This window comes from Nerophis lumbriciformis, linkage group LG32 (assembly GCF_033978685.3).
Source record: "Nerophis lumbriciformis linkage group LG32, RoL_Nlum_v2.1, whole genome shotgun sequence".
Taxonomy (NCBI): Eukaryota; Metazoa; Chordata; class Actinopteri; order Syngnathiformes; family Syngnathidae; genus Nerophis; species Nerophis lumbriciformis.
The window spans coordinates 17,946,816-17,972,794 of record NC_084579.2 but is presented as its reverse complement, the minus strand read 5'-3'; the positions used below and the strand labels follow the sequence as shown (position 1 = coordinate 17,972,794).

At 36.8% G+C, this 25,979-nt stretch overlaps 1 protein-coding gene across 2 annotated transcripts; it reads right to left on the bottom strand.

Annotated features, from left to right (window-relative positions):
• Positions 1 to 667: 667 nt before the first annotated feature.
• On the bottom strand, positions 668 to 25,463 carry tmem38b (transmembrane protein 38B). 2 transcript variants are annotated; one of them, XM_061926912.2, is made up of 6 exons: positions 25,014 to 25,463; positions 9,757 to 9,913; positions 8,417 to 8,601; positions 8,220 to 8,307; positions 4,856 to 4,973; positions 668 to 872 (listed from the first exon to the last, which is right to left on the bottom strand). In XM_061926912.2, the coding sequence occupies exons 2-6, from the start codon at positions 9,861 to 9,863 to the stop codon at positions 741 to 743; spliced, it is 630 nt and encodes a 209-aa protein (XP_061782896.1). In that variant the 5' UTR covers positions 9,864 to 9,913; positions 25,014 to 25,463; the 3' UTR covers positions 668 to 740. The 2 variants fall into 2 exon arrangements, with proteins under 2 accessions (XP_061782896.1, XP_061782895.1); XM_061926911.2 differs by having other exon boundaries at positions 25,024 to 25,463.
• Between the last annotated feature and the right edge of the window lie 516 nt (positions 25,464 to 25,979).

The following is a 25,979-nucleotide window of genomic DNA, read 5'->3' as shown; positions in this document are numbered from 1 at the left end:
TACGTAACAAAAAAAGTGAAAAAAAGACCCTATGAGATTCAGACACGTGGCCTTTCCAAAGATAATGATTGTCAAGTCTTTTTTTTTTTATTGTCATAAGCAGAACCTGATGCAAGAACATGTAGCATGAATAAAGCCAAAGAAACAAAGAATCCTGTTTTTACATTGAAGTGTGGTTTCAACGCAGGAATATTGACAGCCCACAATCTAATTTCATGCTTCACTTATTATTCAAGGCATTCATCAAGCAAACACATTTTGAAAGCTTTTCACCGTTACTGAAAGTGCAATTATCTTTATATAAATACAATAACATCAAAACATTACTTTATGTCCAATAATTTAAAACCGTCCTCGCCTTTGCAGAGGAGGACAAATATTATTTTCACAGAGTATTTGCATTAAAAAAACATTCATAAATCAGCATTGTTCCCAAGAGATCATTTTGGACTATAAATATATTTATATTTCAAAATAAGACACATGTTGATTTTTAGACCTGATATCATAACATCACAGTAGCTTAAGAATGAGCCCCAAATTACAGTGCAGGCTTGATTGGCATCTTACTGTGAAATTCACTTTCAACAACTTTTATGCTGAAAACTCAATGATGGGAAAAAGAAGTTTCCATGACACAATCGCTCTTCTTGCAGCTCTCGCCTACCTGCAATTTGTCTTTGGTTTTAAACAACCTGCTCTTGCAGGACTCTTTGCTGAGCGAGCTTCCGGCGCCGTTACTAGTCGACGTGTTCCGGACCTCGCCGCGTGAGGGCGGCGTACGGGGAGAAGCCGGTAAAAAGCGTCTTGAAGAGCACCGATTCGACGGGGGCGAACGGCGATGTCGAAGAGCCGGTCAGCATCATCCTCGCCTGGAAGATAATAAACAAGACTTCAAAATGTCAGAACAGAAAGAAGGACTTTTCATTTGCTTGGTTTATAAGTGTAAAAATAAGTTAGCACTTTAGCTTATCATCGTTGACTTTTCCATATTGTGCTGAGCAGCCAGGTCCAAAATGCATGTAACTCTTTGTCATCATGTGTAGATTTCTTTTTCAATTCTATGGCCGACGTCACATTTTAAAAAAATCTTCTCCATCACTGTGGTAGCATTCAGAACTCAAAGAAATGTTACAAGAGACAAAAAAAACTCACAAATATTTGTAGAATTTATCTTTAGATGCCAATTTAAGTCATCACTCTTAAATTGTCACAAATTTAGGTCAAATTCCCTTTTTGATTATCAATTTTGCAAGTTTCTTTGTATCAATGGAAACAACTAACTACCAGTTATTTTGTTTATAAATTATTTTTAATTAGAGCTTTAATTTCAACAATTAAACCCACCTGTTAACATTTTAGTTGAAATAGCCATCAAATTTCCAACATTTTTACGATATTATTTTTGGAACAAATAATCCTGTAGAGCAGGGTTAGGGAACCTATGACTCTCGAGCCACATGTGGATCTTTTGATGAATGCATCTGGCTCTCAGATAAATCTTAGCTGACATTGCTTAACACGATAAGTAAAATAATTCCGCTGGTAATCACAGTGTTAAAAATAACGTTCAAAATATAAAACATTCTCATGCATTTTAATCCATCCGTCCGTTTTCTATCGCACCTTTTCAAGAAGTCGCATTAATGATAAGAAGTCTTTAATTTATAATTGGTTAGCTTCAAAATAACAGTGTTATCAAAAATAATAAGATACTTATAATACTCTAAAAATAATGGTCTTACAGTACCTAAAAATGCACGCATGTAGTTGTATTCAGTGTTAAAAAAAATATTATATGGCTCTCACGGAAATACATTTTAAAATATTTGGCTTTCATGGCTCTCTCAGTCAAAAAGGTTCCCGAGCCCTGCTGTAGAGTATGTTTACACATTAACAACCTCCTGCCCATTCCTGAAATGTTTAGGATGACAATACTGTCAAAACAACAAAGTAATATGCAAGCCATGCCACTAGTGAGCGCACAATACTTTTTGTCGTATTTTATTTTTTTCGTAGCGAAATGCTGTCAAAAAAGAAAAAACGCTGTAATATGCATGCCAGGCCACTAGCTGGCGATAGCAGTTTATTTTCTTACAACATTCATGTACAACACTAACGGTAATACTATTATTCACTTTTTAGCCTACTGCTACCATTATTACCTTAGTTTGTTTTAGTGTTGTCCCGATACCGGTACCAAAATGTATTTCGATACTTTTTGGTACTTTCGATACTCTTCTAAATAAAGGGGACCATTTTGGCATTATCGGCTTTATATGAACAAAAAATTCTTACGGTACATTAAACATATGTTTCTTATTGCAAGTTTGTCTTTAAATAAAATAGTGAACATACAAGACAACTTGTCTTTTATTAGTAAGTAAGCAAACAAAGGCTCCTAATTTAGTCTGCTGACGTAAGCAGTAACATCCATCCATCCATCCATTTTCTACCGCTTATTCCCTTTGGGGTCGCGGGGGGCGCTGGAGCCTATCTCAGCTACAATCGGGCGGAAGGCGGGGTACACCCTGGACAAGTCGCCACCTCATCACAGGGCCAACACAGATAGACAGACAACATTCACACTCACATCCACACACTAGGGCCAATTTAGTGTTGCCAATCAACCTATCCCCAGGTGCATGTCTTTGGAGGTGGGAGGAAGCCGGAGTACCCGGAGGGAACCCACGCAGTCACGGGGAGGACATGCAAACTCCACACAGAAAGATCCCGAGCCCGGGATTGAACCCAAGACTACTCAGGACCTTCGTATTGTGAGGCAGATGCACTAACCCCTCTTCCACCGTGCTGCCCATGCAGTAACATATTGTGTCATTTTCCATTCTATTATTTTGTCAACATTATTAAGGACGAGTGGTAGAAAATGAATTATTAATCTACTTGTTCATTTACTGTTAATATCTGCTTACTTTCTCTTTTAACATGTTCTATCTACACTTCTGTTAAAATGTAATAATCACATATTCTTATGTTGTTTGATACTTTACATTAGTTTTGGATGATACCACAAATTTAGGTATCAATCCGATACCAAGTACTTACAGGATCATACATTGGTCATATTCAAAGTCCTCATGTGTCCAGGGACATATTTCCTGAGTTTATAAACATAATATAAATTTAAAAAAAACAAAGAAGATTTTGTGATGCTAAAAAATATGGACGTAATCATAGTAGCATTGACTAGAAACGCTACTGTACTTGGTATCATTACAGTGGATGTTAGGTGTAGATCCACCAATGACGTTTGTTTACATTTTGACACATGTGAGCTACGGTGTGTAGTGAAGCATGTTTAGCTATTCCTCGTCCTGCAGGGATGATACTTGTTAGAAACGTACTTTATTTGTCGCCATGGAGGCGAGTATTAGTGATTTAGAAGTAGCTAAAACACTGCCGACTGCAGATGGACTTCAGCCACGAGCTAGCAAGCAATGTCTTAAAACACCTCTTCCTGAGGGCGTTTCAGTGTTATAGCTTCACCTTTATCGAACAGTTTTTGGGCCAAAATGCGTCCGTTCTCCCTTTTCTGTCTACATACCTTGTCTGCTTGTAGGTACTCTGTGATTTTGCGCTGCCGAACATGCTTGTCTGCTTGTAAACCAGCAATGTCAAGACGTGACGACGACGGGTGGGGGCGGGGGTTAGGTTGACCGGTACTTTTTAGAGGCGGTATAGTACCGAATATGATTCATTAGTATAGCGGTACTATACTAATACCGGTATACCGTACAACCCTACTCTGTTTACCGTATTTTTCGGAATATAAGTCACAGTTTTTTTCATAGTTTGGCTGGGCTCAAGTGCGACTTATATATGTTTTTTTCCTTCTTTATTATGCATTTTCGGCAGGTGCGACTTATACTCCGAAAAATACGGTACTTATGAACAACATTCTGAACATGTGTCACATTTTCTTTTTTGTTGCATCAAAACAAGAAAAACAATGTAGTATGCATGCCAGGCCACTTGTTGGCGATAGCAGTTTTCTTTACAACATTCATGTGCACCAACACTAACACTAGTATTCACTTTTTAGCCTAATGCTAGCATTAATACCTTGAGTAGTATGTTTACATAACAACAACATTCTAAACGTGTCATATTTTCTTTTTTTGTGGCGAAATGCTGCTAAAACAAGAAAAACAATGTGATATGCGTGCCAGTTTTTTATTACAGCATTTATGCGCACCAACAGTAGCTGGAACACTATCATTCGTATTCAGTAGTATTTTTCGTTATTATTAGCTGTAGCAATATTGTTTTCTTTTAATTTTGAGACAATTGAGATGTTTTTAGGCTGCTAGTGTTAGGTTTTTTAAAAAAAGCTGCTGTGTAAAACATGTTTTCGGCTCAAAAGTTTTACTCGGTGTTATCTAAATTGACATAATCCCATGTGGCGGATATCCAAGTACATATGAAAGTATGAATACATACTGTAGTGTATATGATGATGAAAGTAATAGTAGTGAGATGTGCATCGTTATGGACAAACATCAGTTCTGAGACAACTCCTCCATCTGACGAAACGGCTCGCTGGTAATTTTGACGGATCGGAGTTGAAAGACGGCGCGCTGGATGTGTCGGCGGCGCAGGCAAGTTTCTCAGAGAAGGAGAGGATGATGCAAGAGGAGGAAAATGATGCAAGAGCCGCCTCCCTGAGGGTAACACCGCGCTAACAACGGCAGCTAATGACGCCCAGAACTTTAAGCGGGAAGATAAAAAAAGGTCATTCGGAAGACGCTTCCTTTCGTCGCCTCTGATGACCTGGCCCAGAGAGCGTCCCAATACTTTTGTCCCTCTCGTGTAATATTGAGTGACACAAACAGACCTTGTTGGCGACAGTGTAGGTGGAGTAGATGAGCATCAGGTGGTGTGTGTGCAGCGGCAGGTAGTGACTCTGCTGCAGGGCAAACAGCACCGCTCCGACCAGGGTCACCTTGGTGGGGCTACACACACACACACACACACACACACACGCACACACACACGCACACGCACGCACACAATACTAAATAATAACAAATAATAACAACCAAGAAATGACAATCGCCACACTTGATGTAAATTATTCAAGATAGTCACGACTAATGGATTATTAGCAAATAAATATAAACAAGCAGATTGATCACTAATGAACCCTTAAGAACCTCAATGGACATTTTAAAGACTATTTCAATGTCATAGATAACTCATTAGAAAGCTTTCTTCCTTTTCATTTGTACCTGTTTCATATTTGTTTTGTATAATTTTTTTAAGTTAGTTATTTTCACATTTTGACTCATCACTATTGGATTTTTTATATATTTGTATTTATTGGTGGTAATATTTATTTGTACTGTATGTATGTGCTTTTTGTCAACATTTTTCATATTATTTTCACTATATGTTGTCCAAAGTGTAACCCGCCTTCCGCCCAAATGCAGCTAGTATAGGCTCCAGCACCTCCCGCGACGCGGAGAGGGACAAGCAGTATAAAATGGATGGATGGATGGACTCATCACTATACTATAATAAAAAACTTTTCATGTTTTATTTGTTTGTTTTTTTATATTCCTTTTGTTTTTTAAGAGATGTTTCATCATTATATCAAAATATCTTTAGAAATATGTTTTCATGTTTTATATATCTTTATTGTATACGTGTGAGCTTTTTGTTCGTATTTTTCCAGATTATTTTCACATAATTCATCACTAAATTAAAATATATACACATATATATATATATATATATATATATATACACATATATATATATATATATATATATATATATATATATATATATATATATATATATATATATATATATATATATATATATATATATATATATATATATATGTACATATATACACATACACATATATATATAAATATATATGTATGTATGTATGTATGTATGTACATATATACACATACACATATATACACACACACACAGAGGTGGGTAGAGTAGCCAGAAATTGTACTCAAGTAAGAGTACTGTTACTTTAGAGATTTATTACTCAAGTAAAAGTAAGGAGTAGTCACCCAAATATTTACTTGAGTAAAAGTAAAAAGTATGTTGTAAAAAAACTACTCAAGTACTGAGTAACTGATGAGTAACATACACACACATATCATATATATATATATATATATATATATATATATATATATATATATATATATATATATATATATATATATATATATATATATATATATATACATACACATACATTGATATATACAGTATATAATTTATATTTATTTTTTTTGCCGTTTTTGTTTACATGTTAATAGTGTTTTAATGAATATACATGCATGTTTAACACATATAGATTCCTTTCTTTCATGAAGACAAGAATATAAGTTGGTGTATTACCTGATTCTGATGACTTGCATTGATTGGAATCAGACAGTAGTGATGACAAACGGCCACGTTTTCAAATGGAGGAGAAAAAAAGTTCCTCCTTTCTGTCTAATACCACATGAAAGTGGTTGGTTTTTGGCATCTTATTTATCATTTTTGGCATCTTATTTATCATTTATTTATATGTCCAGCTTCCATATTCGTTTTTATACACTTTACAAGAAATACATTGGCGGCAAACTCCGTAGCTTGCTAGCTTGTTTGCGCAGGCTTTCGGAGACTCTTATTTTGAAAGCGCAGGCGCGATGGGGCGGCACTTTTATTGTGAAGACAGGAACTGTGCAGTCAGTCTTTAGGCTTTTGACGGGTTGTACGGTTGAAATAAAAAATGGTCTTTTTTCCTTCACACTTTTGATTGATTGATTGGAACTTGTATTAGTAGATTGCACAGTACAGTACATATTCCGTACAATTGACCACTAAATGGTAACACCCCAATAAGTTTTTCAACTTGTTTAAGTCAGGTCATGTGACCCCTGGCTCTGTTTGATTGGTCCAACGTCACCAGTGACTGCATCTGATTGGTGGAACGGAGTGAACGTCACCAGTGACTGTATTTGTTGAAACGCAGGCACTATGAAGGTCTGTCTGACAGACCAAAACAAACAAAGCGTGCATTAACAGATCGATAAAAATTAGTAGCGAGTAGCCAGCTGAATGTAGATAAAAGTAGCGGAGTAAAAGTAGCGTTTCTTCTCTATAAATATACTCAAGTAAAAGTAAAAGTATGTTGCATTAAAACTACTCTTAGAAGTACAAGTTATCCCAAAAGTTACTCAAGTAGATGTAACGGAGTAAATGTAGCGCGTTACTACCCACCTCTGCACACATATATATATATATATATATATATATATACATACACGATTCATGTAAAACATTGTGTTATTTTTTTGCTTTTGACTCATCACTACATTAGAAATTAGTTTAGAAATATTTTCATGTTTTATTAATGTATTTATATACTGTATGTATTGTATATTAATGTGCTTTTAGTATAATTACATTTTTTACAATATATTGTTATTTTTACGTTGTGACTTATTGCTGGATAAAAAAAATATGTATATAATTTAATGTTTTATATATTTGTAGTGTTTATTTCATGAACTTTTTGTATCCATTTTTAATTGTTATACTGACATTTTAACTCATTACTATTAGAAATTTTGGGGAAAAAAATGCTACACTGTTTTGTTTGTATTGTATATGTGTGTGCTTTTGGTATGAATTTTGTAAGAATGTTATTTTTACATTCCGACTCATTACAATATTAGATTTTTTTAATGTTTTCACATTTTAAATATTTGTATTGTGTATTTGTGTGCTTTTTGTATACATGTTTTCAGATCAAAAAAAATTTTTAAGCAGATAATTATATTTTTATAATTGTACTTTTTTTTTACTGTTTACTGTATGTTTATTTTACATATACGACTATAATACCTGAAGCGACAAAGAAAACAAAACTAAAAATCACAAATGAGGAAAATCAATGTTATGAGGAGCTATTACGCTGCCGTGGAAAAAGGGGTTTAGAACATTCCAAGAGATTCTACTGTAGTATTCCATTAAACGTAATTTATATTTTTTCAAATAACTCTAATGTTAATAGTATGTTTTTAAAAGTATGAATTAAACAAAAACAACAACAAAATCATTAATATTATAAGTCGATCAGGCAATGTAGCGTAATATCCACCCCTACAAACACAGTATAGTTCATAAGGTGGTAAAGTGATACAAAAGTGAAATTCCAAACAACTACTTAGACTCACTAGGACATTCTGAGAAGCTCATTGGTTTCAGGTTTCCACACTCCTCGAACGAGCTGCTCAAAGTTACTGATAAGCCCGCCTCCAGCTCCTAGTGGACACACAGTCAGATGTAGTATTATATCTCTCATAATGCATATTGTTTACTCGTTAAATTAGGGATGATCTACAGTTTGAATTAGTCAGAAGGCCCCACTAACCTCTGGCCCACCCGATGGCGATCATGACCAGCAGGCCATCCTTGTACTTGCTTTGGGCCAGAGTGACGCCCCCCAGGACTTTCCACGTGCGCGTCACTTCCTTCATTCCCGACAGCACCAAGCGGAGAGGCAGCAGGGCCGCAGAGTTGTACACCAGGTCCGAGGGGCAGTAGAACACCAAGTACCTGTGAGGCCACCACAAAGAAAGTCTACAATCATTGATGAAATACTTTTTTTAACCAGCAGAAGGCAGCATTGCACGTTCAACTCAATCATAATTGAAGGTTGAATGTCATTTTCTATAGGTTAAATACAGTCACATATGTGTTTTGTATATATATATATATATATATATATATATATATATATTTTTTTTTTTTTTTTTTTTATTTTTTTTTTTAAAGCATGTTCTAAAATGTTGGTCCTAAACTAAGCTTTTTCAAGCATAAAACTGGCTAAATAATATAAAATATTAAAACTACAGTTGTATTGGCCACAAGAGGAGAAAAAAACCAATCAGATTGCGCTATTCAGAATCATGGCCACTGATTAGCTCAGCCTCAGGCAGCATTACTGCAATGGATTAAAAGAGTATAATGGTGAATACATTGCGTTGTTTCATGCCGATAGGGCTCTCATAATGTTGAAAAGTGTATTTAGAAGATGAACTGAAAATATTTAATTTGTAATTAATAATTCCTACTGAGCAGTAATGCATTTATTTATTAGTGCAGAACCAAAATTATTGTTTCTTATACTTTGCATTTTTAGTGCAACAATGACAGTGCAAGGACTAGGCAACAGAGATATAAAAAAAATGGTAAAAAATACAATTATTATGAATCAATTTTACATTTGTAAAATTAAAAAAATACATCCAGACAAATGTAATATACAAACAAGTGTCAACAATGTATGTAATGCAATGTATGTAATTTTAATGATCTAAAGATAAATGAATTAATTAATAAGATAATACATTTTAAAAATTACTATACTCAAAAATGTAAAACATTTAAATCAAAAATTTTATTTTTCCAAATACATTTTTCAAATAGTAGACATTTATTCATAAAATATGATTCTATAAATAGAAGATTTTGGATATTACAGTAATATATTATGTCAATATAAGCTTTGATATGTGTCTGTTGAATAAGAATTATTGTGGGCGCAATGTCATGTGCCACCAGCAGAGGGAGACAAACTTTAAAAAAACTAGATCCCACTGTTGTGACACATTTCATGTTTACTTCACAGGCAATTAGGCCATTTTGAATGCACTTTAACAACACTTCCACTTGTGCTCAGGGCTCTAACTGACTCTCCCCCCTCATTACCACATGAGTGAAGCCAGCATGACCCTGGTGCCGTTGGATAGGGGCGCTACGGGCGGTTCTGCCAGCATAATCCCGGACAGCACGGCGCCGCCAAAGCAGCACAGCATGGAGCTGAACCAGCAGGCTAGCGGGCTAAGCCGGGACACCTCAAGAGCCCCTGAAAGATGAAGTCAAAAGTTTCTTGTATTAATATTCAATTTGACTGAAGCGGGTCGGCACAAGGTTTGGATGAGTGGTTTTCGGGTCAAAGTGCAGGTTTGATTGCGAACAGTCGCCTCTTGTTTGTGCAGTTTACAAAGAACACTGGTGGCCCCTTTTCACTGCAAAACCCTTGAAACGCTGCACAACATGTGATCTTATGACTACAGGCACTGTAGTCTATGGACACTTAATTAGGGACAGCATCCAGCTCTTTAAAAGTCTGACTCGGCAAAGATAACGACGAGCTAACTATTAAACTAAAACTATGTGTTCAATATCAATAAAATAACAACTGCTATATTGCAATTTAAAAAAAGCGATATCATATTTTTTTAATTTTGGGACAGTTTGATGACTTTGCTTCTTCATTGATCACCTTTATCTTCAAAGTAGCATCATGACTCCTGTTTGCTAAATTCCCCAACTTTCTTCCAGCCACTCTGCGTCGCCAGGTGTGTAAGTGACGGGAAGAAAATCTCTGACTGGCTTAGGGCAAAGTATTTTTGCGGCACCTGTTGGTTGGCATGTATGAAATCACTTTTTAAATGGTAAATGGGTTGTACTTGTATAGTGCTTTTCTACCTTCAGGGTACTCATTTATGGATTCTTTGAGGGACAGCTTTTAACGATTATGAACTGCTCTCTTCAGACCGGGGTCTTCCCTGACGATTTTAAAGCGGCGGTGGTGAGGCCCCTTCTGAAGAACAGCAGTTTGGATCCAAACGTTTTTTACCAACCTGTATCCAACTTAGTTTTTAAGTACAATTTTAGAAAAAAAAGTTTTTTTAACCAAGTCAATTACTTTTTAAATATAAATAACATTTTAGAATACATCAGTCTGGTTTTAGGATGAACCACAATACAGAAACAGTACTTTTAAATATCTTAAATGACATCAGGTGGAATTTAGATAATAAAAAGCTAACAGTGCTCGTTCTGCTGGATCTGAGCGCTGCTTTTGACACAGTAGACCATCACATTTGATTTAATAAACTTAAACACCTGGTGGGCCTCTCTGGTACTGTTTTTACTGGTTCCACTCCTACCTCACAGACAGATGTTTTTATGTAAGGATGGATGCATGTTCCTCAGGAACCCATGACATAAGACAGACCTAGGCAAATAAAGGCCTGGGGGCCACATGCGGCCCGTTAAGCTTGTCAATCTGGCCCGCCGGACATTCCCAAATAATTTTTTTAGATCTTCAAGATTGAAATGGTAGCTGCCATTATGATGTGCAGTGATGTTTTCAAATGACCGTAAGTCTTGAACTATACCAAGTATTTCAATGGTTGGAATCTGCGCTTTTGCTTTATATATTAGTTACTATGGTAATCTAAGTCACAGCAACTCAGACGAGGCACCAAGTAGTGTGGGTGGGGAGCGTTTCCAGAGCAGCCAGGCTGAAATGCGGGTGTCAGGGACAGACACGGAAGGAGATTTTTACAACAAAGTTCAGCAAGAAAAGTGATATTATATCAGATTGTAGGTGTTTTCTCTTTACCCTTCACGTTCATATTTCACTGTGTTTGTTGTATTTTTGTTGCGTTTCGCTTGATTGTAAAATATGTCGATCAAGTGGGGGTGTGACGTTCATATCTTGTCAATATTCTGTGTTTTATCGTTCGTAGTTAATATTGTAAATCCCACATTCTTTATTTTCCAATGTAAAATTGCATTCCGTTTTTTAAGGGGGTCTGTCATAACAATTTTAGCATTCAATCAGACATTATTGTGAGGTTTTGTATTAGTGTTCCTAAAAATAGATATACCGGCCCCCAGACACTTTTTTTTTCTCTAAATTTGGCCCCCCGGGTCAAAATAATTGCCCAGGCCTGACATAAGATGTGGGGTTCCTCAAAGCTCAATTTTAGGTCCCATTCTTTTCAATCTTTATATGCTGCCTCTTGGGGATGTCATTAGGAAACACGGCATCAGTTTCCACAGTTACGCTGATGCTACATAGTTGTACATCGCCGTGTCTCCTGATGACACAGGACCAATAGAAACCCTTTTTAACTGCATTATAGACATCAAGTCATGGAGTTCCTACAGCTCAACCAGGACAAAACAGAGGTTTTAGTTATAGGCCCTGAAGACCAGAGGGAGAAACTTTTACCAAAATTACAAGATTTTAAACCAACAGTCTATAAAAAAATCTGGCCGTGATTTTTGACTCTGAGCTGACTTTTATCACATACATTTAAATTATTACGCAAATAGGTTTTTATCATCTAAGAACATTACTAGGGTCCGCTCGTTTCTCTCTTAGGCCAACACGGAGGTTCTAATTCATGCTTTTATTTCCTGTCGTTTAGACTATTGTAATGCCCTGCTCTCTGGCCTTCCCAAAAAGAATATCAGAAGTCAATTATTACAAAACTCAGCTGCACACGTGCTGACGAGGACCAGAGGGCGGGAGCACATTACACCAGTTTTAAAGTCGCTGCATTGGCTCCCCGTCCGCTTCAGGGTCGATTTTAAAGTTTGATTTTTTTTTTTTAAATGTCTTAATGGCCTTGAAAATTATTATATATATGCTACCTAGCTTGACCAAATACCAGAACAAAGACCCACGGTGAGGCGGCATTTAGTCACTATGGCACCCACCTGTGAAACAGCTTGCCAGAGCGCCTCAGAGGTCTGCAGTGAGCGTTGAAATATTTTTTTTTAAAAAGGGCTAAAGACACACCTTTTTAATCAGGCTTTTCACTAATCATCTGTTTTTATTATTTTATTGTGTTGTTTTTATCCTAATCATCATTAATTCTATTATTTTCTCAATGTTATGTTTTATTAACTTATTAATGGAATATTTATAGTATTTATATTTTGATTTTTACATATGTTTTATATCAAATATATATTTTCTAAATTGTATTAATTTTTGTTATTTTTCAAAAGTGGCATTTTTCCTCAAATCCTCAGTACCATGCCATGTTTTGTTTTTGCTTTGTTAATATCAATAGTGCTGTGTGTGTGTGTGTGTGTGTGTGTGTGTGTGTGTGTGTGTGTGTGTGTGTGTGTGTGTGTGTGTGCGTGTGCTTGTGTGAGAGAGAGAATGCGTGTATGTATGTTTTTTCTCTTCTTCTATTATAGTTTTTTGTTTGCTTAGTTTTGTTTTGTACAGCACTTTGTTTGCCACTTGCCTGTGCATGAAAAGTGCTATATAAATACAATTTGATTGATTAATTGATCTCTATAAAATGTATTTTATATTGGTTGGTTGGTTGAAGTTTATTTCGAACGTGTAAACAGTTTCAATATGATACATCACATATTTTACATATATTCATTTCTCTTTACAGCATGTTTGAACAGATGTAGGAAGAAGCAAAGCTTATTCAATCCCACCGCTTTCCACATCATATTCATTACTAACACATATGTTCACTTCTTTTTTTCAATTTGTAACACATTCTACATCAATTAATTCTAAATACAATAGTTTAGTCAGTTATGATTCACTTAATGAGCTGAATAATATCCTATTTTCAATCAATTCATAACTCTTATTCCTTGTACTTTGTAAACAGTTTGAACAGTCTCTTAACACTGAATTTCAACATTTTGTATTTAACATATAAATGGTTTGTATGTTTTTTATATATCCCGACATTGTGTGTTATTCAAACTGACCTCTTTTGTAACACAATTAGTGAGTGATGTATACTTGTGTAGTTCTTTCCCCATTTTTCTGCACAATAACTCAGATATATGTACTGATTTTTGGTCTACAAGAGTGTGGACGCTTGTTTGTCTATCTCTGTCGGCCCTAGGTGGACTCTACCTTCTGCCTGAGTGCAGCTGGGATAGGCTCCAGTATTTTCCTGTTTACGTTTTTTAGCATTCATGTGCACCAAGAGTAACAGTAACACCATTATTCGTTTTTCAGCTGAGTCTGAACAGTATGTTTACAAAATAAACATCCTAAAAATGTGTCATTTTTTCTTTCTTTTTTGCAGCAAAAAAACCCCACTGCAGTATGCATGCCAGGGCACTAGTTGGCGACAACATTTTCTTGAGCATTCATGCACACCAACAGTAATGGTAACACTATTATTACTTTTGTTTAGCTTAATGCTAGCATCATTAGCCTGAAGAATATGTTTACACTATAGTAACATCCTAAAAATGTTTTCGTAGCGAAATGCTGTCAAAACGAGTAAAAACACTGTAGTATGCATGCTGGCCACTAGTTGGCGACAGCAGTTTTTTTAAGCATTCATTTGCAGCAACGGTACCACTATTATTTGTTTATTAGTTGAATGCTAGCATTATTAGCCTGAAAAGTATGTTTGAACTAATAGCAACATCCTAAAAATAGGTTAAAAAAAATAAAAAATCACAATAATGCTTTCAAATTAATACAAATGCTGCAATATTCATGCCATGCAACTAGTTTTTGTTTATACATACGACCTGTTGGTTGTCATGTATAAACCTACACCCTTAAACATTTTGTCAATAAGGCAGAACTAAGGTGGTCAGCCATGGTTTTTTTGTTTACTCTCACTTTCAACGTGTCAAAGTCGGACCTCTTACGCTTTAACTTCCACGATTTCTCTAACGCAGCAAAAGCACATTTTCTTTTTGGGCGTGGATATATACGGGGCAGAATTAGTCATATGTTGCGTAACGCAAGTAAACAAATTACTGGAAAAACAGGTGAGTGCAGTAAGCGCTTTCACTTGTGACAATAACTAAAAGTGAAACAACAATCCTAACTGCCAGTACAATTGTATATATATATATATATAACACAAGCTAAGCCTTTTATTTGTGTTAACTATTGATTACAATCTAAACTTAAAGATAATATCTTGTGTCAAATTTGCATTCTATTAGTCGACTAGTGTGCACTGGTTGTAATTTGTAGACCAAACGTTTAAGTACATTATGTAATACATTATGTAACTAAAAGTGTAACGACGTCTTCTGAGCGAAACTTGATTAGCAGCATTTCTTTGAAGTCCAAATGGAAGACTGTTGCGATACTGCTACCTTTTATGTTACGTCCTCTAACGATTTAAGATGGTAAAGACTTGCTAACAAACTGAACTTATGTTAGCTCACTGAACCCTGATCCACGTGGCTGGTCCCCTCGGTTAGACCTCAGGTTAATCTGAGGATTAACAAAAGATTAAAGACTCTTTGAAAGCTGGTGGTAAACTTTGACTTTTGTTACCTAAACGACTTAAATTGATCACAACTCTTTTTTTTTTTTTTTTTAAAGGGAATTCTGAGTAACGATACTTTGCTAGATCCTCTCTGCTTACCAAGGTAATTAAAATCTAACAAAAAAAAAAAACATTTCTATCCGTGATTACAATGTATTGATGAATCTTCACCACATTTCAGATGATATTGTGCCATTTCAAGATTTGGTTTTCTTAATTAAATGGTAAATGAGTTATACTTGTTTAGCCCTTTTCTACCTTCAAGGTACCGTATTTTTTGGACTATAAGGCGGACTTAAAATCCTTTAATTTTCTCAAAACTTGACAATGCGTCCTATAACCCGGTGCGCCTAATATACGGAATAATTCTGGTTGTGGTTACTGACCTCGAAGCTATTTTATTTGGTACATGGTGAAATGATAAGTGTTGACCGGTAGATGGCAGTCACACATAAGAGATGAGTGTAGACTGCAATATGACTCAAGTAGACAACACCAAAATTGTATATGTTCCATTGAAAATATAGAACATTACACACGGCGCTCAAAAATCAATCAAAATGTTTTAGTACGACTTTGGTAAGCTGCTATGAAGCCGCACTGCTTGATGGATTGTACTGTGCTTCAACATACGAGTATTATTATAGTGTGTGTATAAGGTAAGACATATTATCGGACGTTTTGTTTCACAATATTATGCAAAAGCAACTTTTCTTACCGTCTGGTACCTGTTGATGTGTATTTCGGATCTGCATAAGTCCTGAAAATTTGCGCACATCCGACTTTGTAGTCTGTGGCGACGCCGTAGTCGATAAGCTTCTTCTTTTTCTCTATCTTCTTGTTATGGGACATTAATCCTGCGCTGTTGCCATTTCTAATATAACATAGTGTAAAGTACTTACTTATATCTGTCAGTAAACTCGCCATGAAAGCACTAAAACATACCGGTGTAGTGAGTTTTCATTATTCACCCAAGGAACTTTAGTTATTAGAGAGTTACGGTCGGACGTTTTTTCACTGGACACCATTGCACTAGTGAGCCACGGATGAGGAGATTCTGCTCCGTCGTTGATTTAAGTAAAGTCTGAATGTCATTAAAATAGTCAACTCCATCTTTTGACACTTCATCAACTCCCGTAATTGCACGCTACACCGCTACAACAAAGATGACGGAGAAAAGACGCTACCGAAGGTGAGCCATGTAAATAAAACCGCCCATAAAACACGCATCCTGAGGCGACTGTCAGAAAGCGGTTTGAAGATTATCTATAAAACAAGTTATGCAACATTTTGACCAAAGAACCACCATTACATGTTATGTAGACCACAAGGAAGTGTTTTCCATTTAGAAAAAAAAATAATAATATGACCCCTTTAATACGCCTTTTGTATGAAAATAAACCTGACTAAACCCGCTCATTGGCAGTGTGCCTTATAATGCGGTGCGCCCTATGGTCCAGAAAATATGGTACTCAAAGCACTTCGACACTATTTCCACATTCACACACACATTCACACACTGATGGCGGGAACTGCCATGCAAAACTCTAACCACGACCCATCAGGAGCAAGGGTGAAGTGTCTTGCTCAAAGACAACGGACATCACTAGGATGGCAGAAGCTGGGGATCAAACCAGGAACCCTCAATTTGCTGGCAAGGCCGCTCTACCATAAAACTACCGTCATTAGCATCTCAAAAGTGTTAAGCCAGATGGAGGGCAGCAAGGATTAGTCGATTAATTTGATGAGGGAAAAAGCTTTGATTTATTATTTAATACGTGTAACTACCGTAATACAAATGTATCAAATCCGGACTGCGTGGAGTGCCCGGAACTTAAAATACGCTGACACAGATTCCGCACATTTGAGCGCACATGAGGGTCGCAGTAAATATTGCACACATGTTAAAAGTCCAATTTCGTTGTTGATGATGAACAAGAATGATAGTTATGGCAAGCAGAAAAACGACTTTTTCTAAAATACGCTTCGAGGCAATAAAGTGTGCTTTATCCGAATACTCAACTAATTCAACAAACAAACCGATAGATTACTCGATTACTGACATAATCAAAACCTGCATCTCTCGTCAGCCGCATAACAAAATACGGTAAAGCAATGAACCCTCATCAACATATTTTTGCACCTATGAAGAGGACTATAACTGAAGTGCAGACGTAAGTTCAGCAAATTTGAACAATGTACTGTAATAACTTAACCTTTAACAAGGATGTGAATGAGGTAGTCAGTTTTGATAACGACATTGCAGAAGTACTGTATCGCGATGTCACACAATGACATGCACCCAAAAAAACTATGTACTCTGGAGCTGTGTCCCAATTCAGGGTCTGCATCCTTCGGAGGACCCGGCCTACGCAGCCTCAGAATGCTGCACCTTCGGAGGCAACTCCGAAGAATGCGTCACCCGTTGTTAAATGGGACAGTCATGACTCCTGCCGCCCAAAGATCCGGGTTGAACAAAGGCGCGCAAAGCATCTTGGGATATGGGAGGCCACGGAGGATAGTCGCGGTGCATCCTCCGAATACAGGGAAAAGGAGGGCGCATTCGTCGGCTGCATTTGGAGGAGCCTTCGAATTTCAATGAATTGGGACAGCCTTCGCGCAGTGTTGTGACATAAGCAGCCTTCAAATTCGCCCTTCGAAGGATGCAGACGGTGTTGGGTTAGTTACTGAAAACCAGTAACTAGTTACAGTTACTAGTTACTTTATTTCAAAAGTAACTCAGTTACTAACTCATTTACTTACACCAAAAAGTAATGTGTTACTGTGAAAAGTAACTATTTAGTTACTTCTTTTTCCCCCCCTTTTTTTTAAGGCTCCCATTAATGCCCTTTTAGCCTTCATTTCAGTACTGTTATTGCACTGGAGAATAATACAATGTGTTGATCAACTTGATATGCATTTGCATCACTGAACTCAGAAAGCAACGTGGTCTACATACAACACACAAAGACAAAGATATGTTTCAAAGGGCCAATTTATTTCAGGCCAGAACAAATTGACAAAACTATTTTAAATAGCTGCAACATAATGGCACTTTAACTTTAACTTTAAGTAGATAGGATCTTTGATCCAAGACACAACTTACATTTAACTAAAATGTTATTTTCTTTGTGCTCGACAAAAGAAAAGTATTGAGAATGTCTCCATGTTAAAAAACTCGACTTCTGGCTTCGCCATGATGTCTTGTTAGTTGTTATGAGAGTAGCGTATGTGTGCGTGTGTGTGGCCCTTTAAGATATGACAGCATGTGAGGTGAGTGACGTCAGTGAGTGAGTGGGCGAGAGAGGTGAGCGAGCGGCGACAGTGAGTGCGTGCAGGTGCTCTAGCTTGGTGGATGGCTGCGTCCAATAAAGTCACAAAGTTGCAACAAACCGCCGGTCTCGTCATTCACCCTCAGCTGTAAAGACCCACTGCCGGGTAAAGTGAAGGTTGTTAGCCCCGAAGACGTACATAGGCACTGGAGGAACGTCTCCCCTGCGCTCCTCAACTGCGGTATGGGAGTCCCCCCCGCCCCCACCCACACAAAGCACGCCTTTTCTTTTCCACCGCAGCGCTCCAATAAAACACACTCAGATCTTCTGTTTCTAGCCGATACTACATGAAAAATAACGTCAAATAACGCAGTAACGCATCATGTAGTAACGGTAACTGAGTTACTGAATATAAAAAATAACGCGTTAGATTACTAGTTACCGCCGAAACTAACGGCGTTACAGTAGTCCCAACACTGATTGGGACACAGCTTATGTCAGTCACATTAACACATTCATGTCTCTCATGAATTGCGGATATCTCAACATCACAACTTTTTACCCCTCCCTTCTGTCCTAAATCGACATGTCACACAAAAAAACTATGTACTCTATGTCACATAACCGCATTCCTGTCTCTCATGAACTGCTGATATCTCAACATCACAACTTTTTACCCCTCCCTTCTGTCCCAAATCGACAACATTTACTGCACTGCATGAAGGCTTATCTCTGGTCATTTCTGTCTTGGTGACTTTGAACTGCTCTTTCTTTAGTGAGCCGAGTCATTTCCTGCTAATGTTTTAGCTTAGTTTCATTCATAAAATGAGCATTTTGTTATACTCAATTTGAGTTTTGTTGTGAGCAGCTCAGGATTTTGACTGTCAGCGAGGGAGGAAGCAACACAGGAAGCATTCCTTTCCTTTTGGGGGGCAAAAACGCCGCCAGAAGACGGTCTTGAATGTTGACTTTATGCTAAGTTTTATTACACGTTGAGTAATGCAAATTGATTCTCTCGAAGCAGTGAGCAAATGTTTCTCTTTGCTTTGTCAACACACATTGCACATATTGCCCTGCATAGTGGTTGGGTGTCAAAGAACAAAGGGTGAGAAGGTTACAGGCGCTCAAATGCTTTGTGAGGCAAGTTCCAAAATAGACTACCATTAGCAGGGGACCACAATGTATGTGTGTGTGTGTGTGTCTTTAAAGTCCACCTGTTCATGGCATCGTTATCGTGGTGGTACGACGTCACTAGGTTTGACACACTTTTTTCTGATACTTAAAGGGCACGTTAAAGGTCCTGTGCCACCTCCAACACACACTCCACAGCATTAAAGTGTGCTATCATTTCATTGTTTAAGTGCAACTTTGCTGACTTTTTCTTCTGTTTATCTATGTTATGCAAGGTTGTCAAATTCTCCCAAAATCTTCTTTAACCCTTTGGGGAGTACTTAATTTAATAGCTACAGTAACTAAAGGACATACAAGTCCTCAGAGGTTTAAAAGTGTATAAAATATGTTAGGATTAATATTTTTAACTCAAATCTTCACTTCAATTCTAAATTAAAATAGCAAACATGGCATGTTTTTGTTTCGTTTTTTACTTTTGAATGTTTGTTTGATATATTGTCAGTTTTCTTATTTTGAAAAGTTTGCAATACATGAGTTATCAACCACACAGTAAATTAGGGATCTTTTCACTCCATGCAGAGAATCAACAGCAAAACAGTAACCAAACTTGATATATATATATATATATATATATATATATATATATATACCGTATTTTTCGGACTATAAGTCGCAGTTTTTTTCATAGTTTGGCCGGGGGTGCGACTTATACTCAGGAGCGACTTATGTGTGAAATTATAAACACATTACCGGAAAATATCAAATAATATTATTTAGCTCATTCACGTTAGAGACTAGACGAATAAGATTTCATGGGATTTAGCGATTAGGAGTGACATATTGTTTGGTAAACGTATAGCATGTTCTATATGTTATAGTTATTTGAATGACTCTTACCATAATATGTTACGTTAACATACCAAGCACGTTCTCAGTTGGTTATTTATGCGTCATATAACGTACACTTATTCAGCCTGTTGTTCACTATTCTTTATTTATTTTAAATTGCCTTTCAAATGTCTATTCTTGGTGTTGGGTTTTATCAAATAAATTTCCCCAAAAAATGCGACTTATACTCCAGTGCGACTTATATATGTTTTTTTTTCCTTCTTTATTATGCATTTTCGGCCGGTGCGACTTATACTCCGGAGCAACTTATACTCCGAAAAATACGGTGTGTGTGTGTGTATATATATATATATATATATATATATATATATATATATATATATATTGCATAGCCCGACATCATACCACAATCTAAACTTGTATAAACACATTGCTGTCTGAACAATTAAGATGTTTACATTGAACTTGAAGGTTGTACAGTCTTAGCCCAAAGTGATCGATCTATACGCGACATTGTCGAGTGTACATAGACGAAGGTGTCTTCGACGGGAAGTGAACCAGCGTGACATCACATGAACTGGAAGTGAAGTAAAGTCAACAGCCAATTTGTATTTAAAGAATAAAAAAACACTCTAAAACGTTTACAAATTCAAATGGAAGATAAACATACTCAAACACTCGAATAAAAACAATAGGGCTTTTATAAAACCAGAATAATATTTAATGTTTCTTCTGCCAAGTAAATGTGTGTGCCTACAGATATTTATTTTTGTAATTTAAAAAAAATGGAGCACATTCAACAATACCGCAATTATAATATTAACAATGATATGACATTTTACACTTTTTGCACCGTAAATGTTAAAGGGCTGAGCTTCTGGGGTAAAGACCGGGCCTAAATATACATAAGATCAGTACAAAACTTATTTTGAAGCATTGTTTTAGTTTTTGCTCAGTCAGATTATAAACTTTATAGCAGTGTTGTGTAATGGGGACACAAAAGTCTCCATTGACTACCTATAATATTAGCAAAAAAGTAAACAAACTCCTTGAAGACTTTTGCGTCCTTAAGTTTCTCTATTGGGCTATATGACATATGAAAGTATTTGAAATTAAAATATTGAAATTAAACATGACGAAACAGGAAAATAATACCATTCAAATTCACACAACAGCCATTAATGTCAATGATAGCACTTTTACTTCTGTAGGTAAGTAATTGCAGCTAAATATAACCCTAACAGTACTGGATAAAAACACATTTTGCACTGAATATCATGTTTACAGGACATCTTGCACTTTAAGTCTGTTTTCCCTCTGGTTATATAATTATAACCTTATTTTTAACTTTTTTTTATTTATTTTTTTTATTAAACTTCATATGTCTTACTTGTATTGTATTCTTTATCTCTACTCATGGTTCTTACTATTTTACAAGTTTTATTATTTTTATTTTCCAACGTTCCTCAGATGAGCCATCCGCCTCGGGTTTATCGGCCGTACTTGTGGGGGCGCTTTTGTGTCAGCGTCCTGGTGGCCATGGTCTGATGACCTCCTGGTGCAGATGGCTCCTGTGATAGTGTTTACTCACATGGCTCCTCTGTACTCAGCCATGCAATCATTTGTCCATATAGTTGCAATGTGTGCATGTTGTGTGTGTGTTTGTGTTTGGTATCTGCGTCCGTGCGTACAAAATTGATAATGGGGGATATGGTTAACCAGGGTATTGTTTTTAACTTTGCAAAGCACTTTGCGTTGCATTTATTTTATGTATGGAAAGCGCTTTATAAATAAAGTTTGATTGATTGATTGAAAGTAAAACCATTGTTTCTAAAACGTTTATGCTTCTTTTGTTTTTTTATTTTCTATTATTTACTATGATAAGGTTTTAAAAATAAATTTAAATCAAGTCGCGGACTTGGCTTAAAACACAGACGTGTACAGCAGATCGTAAGCCAAAATCGTTTGACTGGTCGACTAATTGAAAAAATATCAATACAACTACGTCTCAGAGGTCCCGCAATAGTGTCTTGTCCAAAATCTATCCTTGCCGCTGGAATTCACAGTTAGTTTAAAAGCGCTGTTAGTGAGACATTGTGGGAACACACGGTTTGGTGTCTTTAGCTTTAATGCTAAAGAGCTGTGTTTGTTTACACCAGAGGTGTCGAACGCACGGCCCGTGGGCCGGATCAGGCCCGCGAACAGGTTGTATCCGTCCCGCGGGATTAGTTTGCCAAAAATGAGCCGAAATTTTTGAATGAAAAAAACTACTGTTCTAAATGTGTCCACTAGTTGTCCCAATAGCAATTATTTGTATCCTTGTAGATTATGCTACATATGTAAAAAATAAATAAATAAATAAACCACATGATGTTAATGCACCAGTTGAGGGAAATGAGCAAACTACATAAATAACATCCTGTAATTTGATTCTGATATTTTTGTATCTTGATAGATTGAAAATTAACACCAATGAGTTGACTGATGAACATTATCACATAATTTATTCAGAAAGTATAAATAACGACAAATAAAGGTAACCGCCACATGTAAGTGTAAAAAAAAATCCCAACAACATTATGATTTGTACATTTTCAGAATGTCCTTTGTCTATTTTTAAACAAAGAAAACAATCTGAAGTTGTCTTTATTTTTAAGTTACCGTGCCGTGATTTTTCCAGTCCGGCCCACTTGGGAGTAGATTTTTTCTCCATGTGGCCCCTGATCTAAAATGAGTTTGACACCCCTGGTTTACGCCTATCTGTGACAGGGCTCTAAGAATTGTTAACATTAGTGACATTTTAACAGCAACATCACGCTAGGTTAGCCCATTCACTGGAAAAAAAACAAAATGATCTAACTTCCTGATTTCATGTCTGTAATTCCTCTGTGCAGGAACACATTCAGTAAGGACACAACTTACAAGGCCTTCACAAAAAAAATGTTAAATGTGGCTTATCAATGCCTACAGCTGCAAGCACTAAAATATGAGCCTGTTTTGATGCTAAGATAAATGTTATGTTGTGATGTTGTATTTTATGTTTTATCATATTGTATATGTATTGTGTGCTTTTTTTTCTTTTAAATTGTAACTTTACTGTTTTTTTTACATCATGGCCAGGGGACTACAGATGAAAACTAGCCTTCTGGATAATTCTGGCTTTTTAACCATGTGTAGTCATGTGTTTTATGAAATTACATTGTTCCCTTTAAAATAAACTAGTCTAATCTAATAGAACAACATCAGAAAATAGGATATGTACAAATATGATGGTATAAGTGATAGCAAAGAAGCAGTTAGTGAAATAAATAACAATACAGAAATGAAAATGAACATTATTACACTACAAATGGAGCAATACAAATACCAATAGAAATAGCACTATTAATAATGAGTATTAACAATAATTACCTCTATTATCAACAATACAATTGTTCAAATGCAACAATACATATCCATCCATCCATTTTCTACCGCTTGTCCCTATGTAATGATAACTTGAAATACAAAAGAAAGCAGATAAATGGAGGGGAAGAAAGAAAAGCAAACTGTATTAACCTTGTAGATTGTTATAATAACAATAGGTTAAGCTTTGTCAGTGTGCCGTGTGTTGCCCAGTTTCCCCTTGGGGGCCATTAGCGGCCCGCAGCTAATTGTTTACCGGCCCGCCACACATTCTGGAAATGCCCCTCCGACCAATTCACCGGTGTGAGTGGCACCGGAGGCAAAGGGTGAAGTGTCCCGCCCAAGAACACAACGGCAGCAATTTTTGGATGGTAAGAAGCGGGGAGCGAACCTGCAACCCTCAGGTTTCTGGCACGGTTGCTCTACCCACTACGCCATGCCACCGTTTATGTTGTCTTACGGGATGTTCTCCCGAAATGCGTTTTTCATTATTGTTTGGTGTGGGTTCACAGTGTGGCGCATATTTGTAACAGTGTTAAAGTTGTTTATACGGCCACCCTCAGTGTGACCTGTATGGCTGTTGACCAAGTATGATTTGCATTTACTTGTGTGTGTGTGAAAAGCCGTAGATATTATGTGACTGGGCCGGCTCGCAAAGGCAGTGCCTTTAAGGTTTATTGGCGCTCTGTACTTCTCCCTACGTCCGTGTACACAGCTGCGTTTTAAAAAGTCATACATTTTACTTTTTGAAACCGATACCGATAATTTCCGATATCACATGTTAAAGCATTTATCGCCCGATATTATCGGACATCTCTAAAAAAATTAATATATTTTGTTATAGTTTGAAAATGAAAAATATCAAAATGGCCCCCGCATGCTTTAATTTTACCGTGTGCGGCCCTCAGTGGAAAAAAGTTTGGACACCCCTGCCCTAGGGCAACAACGTTAATATGTGTTTGATGAAACGTGTTTATATGCATGAGTGTATGTATATATATGTATATATATATATATATACTTGTAACATGCACACCTGTAACCAGCTGTTAGTGTAATGATTGTCCTCATAAATACTGAGAGGCTTTCTGAGGAAAAATCAGACTTTCGCTTTGATGTTAGCATTTAAATAACTCGTTTGAGGCTGCCAAATACCAAACGGTGACGCTATTGACAATTTAACGGTTGTTTTGGAAGGCTTGAGGCTGTGTTTGCACACCTGAGCTTACCTGGCTGCTCCCTCAGAGCCATGATGGACACGATGTAATGCGCCATGTCAAAGTAGGGAAACATGGACAAGTTCGCCAGTCCGTGAGCGAGATTGTCAAAAAGTTCCATCATGATGCAAAAAAAAAGTGCTTATCCTGGTGTTGTATATAAAAAAAGAAAAGTCCAACTTAAAGCATCCGGGCGAGCACTTGAAGCTGAATGTGGCCCAACGCGGATGAGCTTCCTGAAAGGAAACCGGGTCGTAATAAAAGAAGCAAAGTAACTCGAAGGCGGCTTTAAAGTTAAGCCTTAAGGTCGCCACTCGTCACCGGGCGACATGTCCTATCTAACCCGGTTTGTTCATCCCCGGGTAGTGGCCGCTTTACGACGCTGTCATCGTCACATAGGTGAAATTCTTGCTCCGTGTTCCGCCATGGTTGTGATGCGGCAGGCAGAGCCACAGCGGCGATGTGATTGGCTGAGCGGGAGCGGGCTGAGCCAATCACGAGGCAGAAAGTGGCAAAGGGCCCGCCTCTGCCACGCAGTGCAGCGCTGCCAATGTTGTGTTGGTGCGTAGCGCATACTAATGGGGGATAAGGAAATACATTCAATTATTGTATTTAAATAATACAAAAATATACACTTTTATATTATTTTTTCTGTATGCTATGATGCTGTATTGGTGACACAGCTGAAAATACCTCAACTATGCAGGTATAGGACAATTGATTGATTGATTGCAACTCGAGATGTCCGATAATATCGGCCCGATAAATGCGTTAAAATGTAATAGCGAAAATTATCGGTATCGGTTTTTATTATTATCGGTATCATTTTTTTTAATACATTTTTTTAAATCAACAGAAAAAACAAAAGATACACTTACAATTAGTGCACCAACCCAAAAAATCTCCCTCCCCCATTTACACTCATTCACACAAAAGGGTTGTTTCTTTCTGTTATTAATATTCTGGTT